At 40.8% G+C, this 5992-nt stretch overlaps 1 protein-coding gene across 1 annotated transcript; it reads left to right on the forward strand.

Moving 5' to 3' along the window:
- The first annotated feature begins 473 nt into the window (after nucleotides 1-473).
- LOC130591377 (uncharacterized) lies at nucleotides 474-1418 on the forward strand. Its single transcript, XM_057394673.1, has 2 exons — nucleotides 474-1042; nucleotides 1118-1418. Exons 1-2 carry the CDS (start codon nucleotides 474-476, stop codon nucleotides 1416-1418), a joined length of 870 nt encoding a protein of 289 aa, XP_057250656.1.
- The last annotated feature ends 4574 nt before the right edge of the window (nucleotides 1419-5992 follow it).

Genomic DNA, 5992 nt, shown 5'->3' on the forward strand with positions numbered 1-5992 from the left:
CAGACCCACATTATGTAATCAGCACATGAATGAGTTTATTTTCCTGCTTCGTCTCCCCACATACCATCCACATTCCATCTTGACACTCTACATCAAAATGATGTTGATTTTTTGGGAAACGAGGAGGAGCATGTGGATTCTGATAGGGATGAGGATGATGATGCAAGAGAATTAGCTGACAAGGCAATAAAGGCTGGTGTTCCTTCACAAGATTGGCTTAGAGTTGACGAAGTTGATCAAAGGTTAATAGATTCATGGATGACTTGGAATGTCACTGGTTCATTATTGACTTGGCTTCTGAATTTGAGATAGGACAAGAGTTCGCCTCATTGCAGCAATTAAAGAATTTTGTGAAAGCATGGTCGATCTCTAGAAACCAGATGTTTCGGGTGTTAGAGTCAGAGCCCACAAAGTATGTCATTGAATGTGTCAGAAAGGAAGTGTGTCACTGTCCATGGAGGTTGCGTGCAATCATGACTAAGTCGTTCTCATTCAAAATTGTACGATATGTTGGTCCACATGCAAGCAATTGTTTAGGAGACATAACATGTGGAGACCATCCTCTCATTTCATCAGATTTCGTTGCTGATCTTATCGAGGATTTCATTAGGACTGATCCTTCATTCAAAGTTCAGTCCATCCTTACTTTTGTGAAGAACCAATATCAATTTTCAATAACATATAAGAGAGCTTGGTTAGCAAAACAAAAGGCAATCAGCAATATTTTTGGTGATTGGGAGAAGTCGTATCAAGAGTTACCGAGGTACTTGCAAGCCTTGAAAGAGTCCAATCGAGGCACTGTCGTTTACTGGAGTACGATCCCAACACAAGATCCTACTACGCACATCTTTAGGAGGGTCTTCTGGGCCTTTAAACCCTCCATTTCCGGATTCCGTCATTGTCGGCCTCTTATCACTATAGATGGTACTCACTTGTACGGGAAATACAAAGGCAAATTATTGATTGCTATGGGAACAGATGCTAATTTCCAGCTATTCCCACTTGCCTTTGCTGTTGTGGAGGAAGAAAGCACGGAGGACTGGTCTTGGTTTTTTAGCTTGCATTAGACGTTCCGTCACAGATAGAAAGGATTGTGTGTCATCTCTGATCGTCATAGGGGTATCCTTGCAGCTATGAATGAGCCTGGTAGTGGATGGGAGGAACCATATGCACATCACCGCTTTTGTGTGCGTCATCTTGCTTCGAACTTGAATTCGAAGTATAAGAATGCTGCCATCAAGAACCTATTCGGAAAAGCTGCATATGCTAGGCAGAAAAGGAAGTTTTTGTACTATATGGATCGAATTGGCTCCATTAATGTCGAGGCAGCTAGATATCTGTTGGACATTCCCCTTCATCTATGGTCTCTACATCATGATGGTGGGTGTAGATATGGTGTGCAAACCACCAATGTCTGAAGTGTTTAATGGTGTCCTAAAAGGAGCAAGATGTCTTCCGATCACTGCTTTGGTAAGAATGACATTTTATCGTGTCAATTCTTATTTTGCTACAAGGAGAGAATTAGGTAGAAAAAGACTTGAGGAAGGCCATGATTATAGCCCGAAGGCGACTAACATCATTGAAAAGAACATGGAGAAGGCTGCTCATGAGGTGATTGTGTTTGATTATGAGCGGGTATTTGAGGTCACTACTGGTCGTGGAGACCGTATTGCGGGAAAGGTGGAAAGAAACACACGGTTAACTTAATGCAGAAGACATGTACATGTGAGAAAGTCATAATATATAAGTTGCCGTGTTCTCATGTCCTTGCGGTATGTCGTCACCGGAGCTTGTCATATAGTGGTTTTGTGGACGCTTCATTTCTGACTAGCTCGTATCGATCTACTTATATGTCCTTTTTAAGCCTGTGCCTGATATGCATAATTGTTCTCCATATGATGGTCCGAGAATTATAGCTATGAGAGGCTAAAACGTGGAGCTGGACGTCCACGGTCCACTCGAATACAAAATGAAATGGATGCAGCTGATAGGTCTGGCAAATATAGATGTAGCATTTGTAAGGTTTCAGGACACAATAAGCAAAGATGTCCTAATAAGAACGGTGAAGGAACATCTGGGTAAATGTTTTCATATTTTTTAAATTTCAAAATTTATATTATTTTCATAGTCCATTTGTTACTAACCGGTATATTTTTTTTTTTTATTAGGTCTGATGGCAGTCCATCTTTCCCGGCCCCACTGATCGCAGCGTTCTCACCCTCCAGGACCAGCATCGGAGTGAGGATGTCTGGAGGGGAGTAGCGGACACGGTACTATCGTGTCGGTTGCATCATCACAGTCTCTATCTTGACTGGGAGATTCACGATAGGGTTCTTCGGTATGTCGAGCGGCTGGTTTTCTCGGCATACATCGTTTGGTAGGGGGAGGTTTGGAGATTGATAGACCACTTCTGACGGCATTAGTGGAGCGATGGAGGCAGGAGACCCATACATTTCATTTGACTGTTGGGGAGGCGACGATTACTTTGGAGGATGTCGCTGTTATCCTTGGACTTAGAGTGCACGGGGCACCTGTTACTGGTCGAGGCGAGGGTAACTGGGCTGCATTAGTTTTCGAGTTGTTAGGGATTTGGCCCAACACACCGGAGAACGAGCCCAAAGTTCTCCAGGGTTCGTCTTTGAGATTGACATGGCTTCGGCAACATTTTTTTTGTTGCCGAATGATGCTGATGAGGTGACTGTACAGCGATTTGCCCGGGCTTACATTCTTGCATTGATGGGGTCCATTCTTTTTGCCGACAAGAGTGGAGATGCAGTCCAGGTTCTTTACTGCTCTTTTAGCTGATCTCGACGTAGCAGGGACATATAGTTGGGGTAGTGCGACCCTTGCATACCTGTATCGGCAGCTATGTCGGGCATCACATAGGGGTGCGAGGGAGTTAGGTGGCCCTGTGTTGTTGTTACAGATTTGGGCATGGGAGCACATACACATTGGCAGACCTCGGATTTCGAGGGTGCGGGACCCACCTCCACAGTTTGACGAGGCCGTTCCTATTTTAGGCTCCCAGCATGTTCCGGGGTTTGACCCCTTAGCTGTCAGGTAATATTCAATGTCTCACATTTGTTGACATTTTTAGTTTCATTTTTCTCATGGATAATAACGTATATTTCTTTTCAGTTGGCTTCGAGTACACATCACTAGGTCCCACACAGCAGGTGGGCTTCCTTACTACAGGGATGCACTTGACCATCAGACGGACGAGCAGGTACATAGGTCGTACTTGCCTAACTTATATACATTGGTAGACTCTTCTTTTGCCTAATATTTGTAAGATTCTATTTTTTGTAGATGACTTGGCAGCCATATACTGATGCGAGACTGGCGTTGTTACCTGCTATATGTCGAGCTGATCGACATGTATGGCGCACATGGCCCCACTTATCTGTTTCGACATTGTAGAGTTCCATTTCCCTGGTCGAGTTATGCGCCAGTTTGGATTCGAGCAGACGATTCCCGCACCTTCTGATACGAGCACAACCCTTCATGCCATAGATCGGAGGTCGAAGAACAAGAACTATCCGCTCAGACATCGACCTTACATTGCACATTGGGATGAGCGCGAGGGACACATAGTTCAGGGCACTCCTTTTAGTGGTCGTACTCATGCCTTTGACGAGTATATGATATGGTTTCGTCGCATCACGAGGTTACGCCTGACGAATCCATCGAGGCGACCACCTTCTACACATTATCAGCCTGCGTCTGCAGATATAGTACTGGTAAGTTCACTGATTTTTAGTTGCACTTTTATTTATTTATACAACTATATAATATGTATTTTTTTTTCTTCTATTCAGGCACATACTTTATCTGATATTGCTCATAGGTGCGGTACTGTAGTAGAGGCTTCTGAGTCATTGCCTCCAGATATGGTGCGTGATTGTATGCGCAGACATTGCAGACTATGAGGGGACTGTGTGTTGATGCTGTTGGCCGAGCTGGACATGGCCACATCGTACAGGGCGTGCCTACTTCTGCTGGATATACATCGACTTCTACATCTTCTACGTCTGCTGCCCATATATCTACCACGAGCTTTGCTTTCACCTCCAGTCATCAGAGGGCCTATCGACGACGTTCTGACACTACTCCCCTTCTCTTGATGCCATTGCAGAGACTCATGAGACCACACCTAGCTCATCTACACCTTCACAAAAGAAGAAGAGAGGGTTTTAGAAGTTTCATTTATTGTTTATGTAGTTAGTTAACATTATTTTCTCACTCTAACTTGTAACTAAAATTTTTTTACATACATTTGAATGTGTATGAACTTGGTGATGAGTGATCAATGTGTGGCTTATATTTGGTGTTGTTGAATGGAATTTGGTGCTGGAATTGCAGGTTGGATAATGTTGAAATTGGAGGTTGGATAATTGTTTGGAATTGCTGGAATTGCAGGTTGGATAATGTTGAAATTGGAGGTTGGATAATTGTTTGGAATTGCTGGAATTGCAGGTTGGATGCTTGTTTGTGATTGCTGGATTTTTTTTGACTTTCTGGCACTTGGCCAGTTATGTGGAAGCAATGCAGGGAGTTGTGTAATGGGTACAAAACCGCTACTCGGAGTAGCGGTTTTAATGAATGAACCGCTACTCGGAGTAGCGTTTTACAGGTGTCTTGGACCCGGGGAGCAAAACCGCTACTCCGAGTAGCGGTTTTGTTTGAAGTAAACCGCTACTTCCGGTAGCGGTTTACGTCCGTTAAAACAAAAAAAAAAAAAATTCGCGTGCCGTCCTACGTGGACGGTATGCAGGGAAATAAAATTTTTTGTGGCACATTTTGGGAATTAATCCCCTTTTTGGCATTATTGAAGGAAAAAATTCGAACAGAGATAGTACAATGTAATAGTGGTATGCTCATTAGGTATCTCCATACAATGAAAATGTTTGTGCATGGATTGAGAAGGTTTGAGCTTAAACTGAGAAGGCTAGAGGAGAATGAAAATATGTTAAAGTGATAAGAAATTTGTATAAACAGATATGAAAATATGTTAAAATGATATAAAAATGTGTTAGATTGATATGGACTTCTGTATAAAATGATAAACTAATTAAAGTCTTAAACTGATAACATATATCCATAAACTAGTAATCTCTATATTGTTTTATCATTCTTACTTTTATGTGCGCATCTCTCAATACAAGTATTTGAACTTAAATATCATTCATTATATATTAGTAAAAATTATAACGATTGAATATTAATAAAGTACTAATTGAGACGAATCAAACAAGACCCCAAATGACTATATTTTTTCTTATAAAATGAGAAAAATTGAGAAGATTCTCTGTAAGTATAAATTATCATCAAGATTACAAGTGAGAAAGATGAAAATAAAGGAGAGTAACATATATGCATAAACTGATAAATATTGAGGTGGTGGAATAGTGACACCGCTCTCCACCTCATATCCCTGAGGTCTAGGGATTAAAACTCATGGGACTCATTTGAGGATTCCTCTTATTCCCCCCTCAAGTGAGTTCCCTTCATCTTACCTTAAAATTAAAATATGCATAAACTAATAACATACATGCATAAACTAATAACATATACGCATAAACCGATAATATATAAATAAACTTTAATGAGATAATCCCCTCTCAGCTAAGACACCTTTTTTTTTTCTTATCGTTCTCTAAGTGAATAAAATTTTCATCTTTTATTCTATTTATTTAAATTGTTATTATACTTATTTATATGTTTGTAGTTAAATTAAATTATTTTATAAATAGTCGGATCCTGATGATTCTATTTTAAAGTCAAAACTTTATAGATGAATTGGATTGAAACAACACATAATTTAATGTGTTCCTACCATGTCTATATTTAAGTGTGTTCCTACCACATCTAAATTTAAGTTGTTCTCCTTAACAATTGTAATTTGTAGCCAAATAAGAATCTTTCATTTCAAAAGCTAGTTTCATGCCGATTCGGACAGCTTTAGCTGGTCTCCGTAGGATTCAGGTGGAAA

This window comes from Beta vulgaris, chromosome 5 (assembly GCF_026745355.1).
Source record: "Beta vulgaris subsp. vulgaris cultivar EL10 chromosome 5, EL10.2, whole genome shotgun sequence".
Classification (NCBI taxonomy): domain Eukaryota; kingdom Viridiplantae; phylum Streptophyta; class Magnoliopsida; order Caryophyllales; family Amaranthaceae; genus Beta; species Beta vulgaris.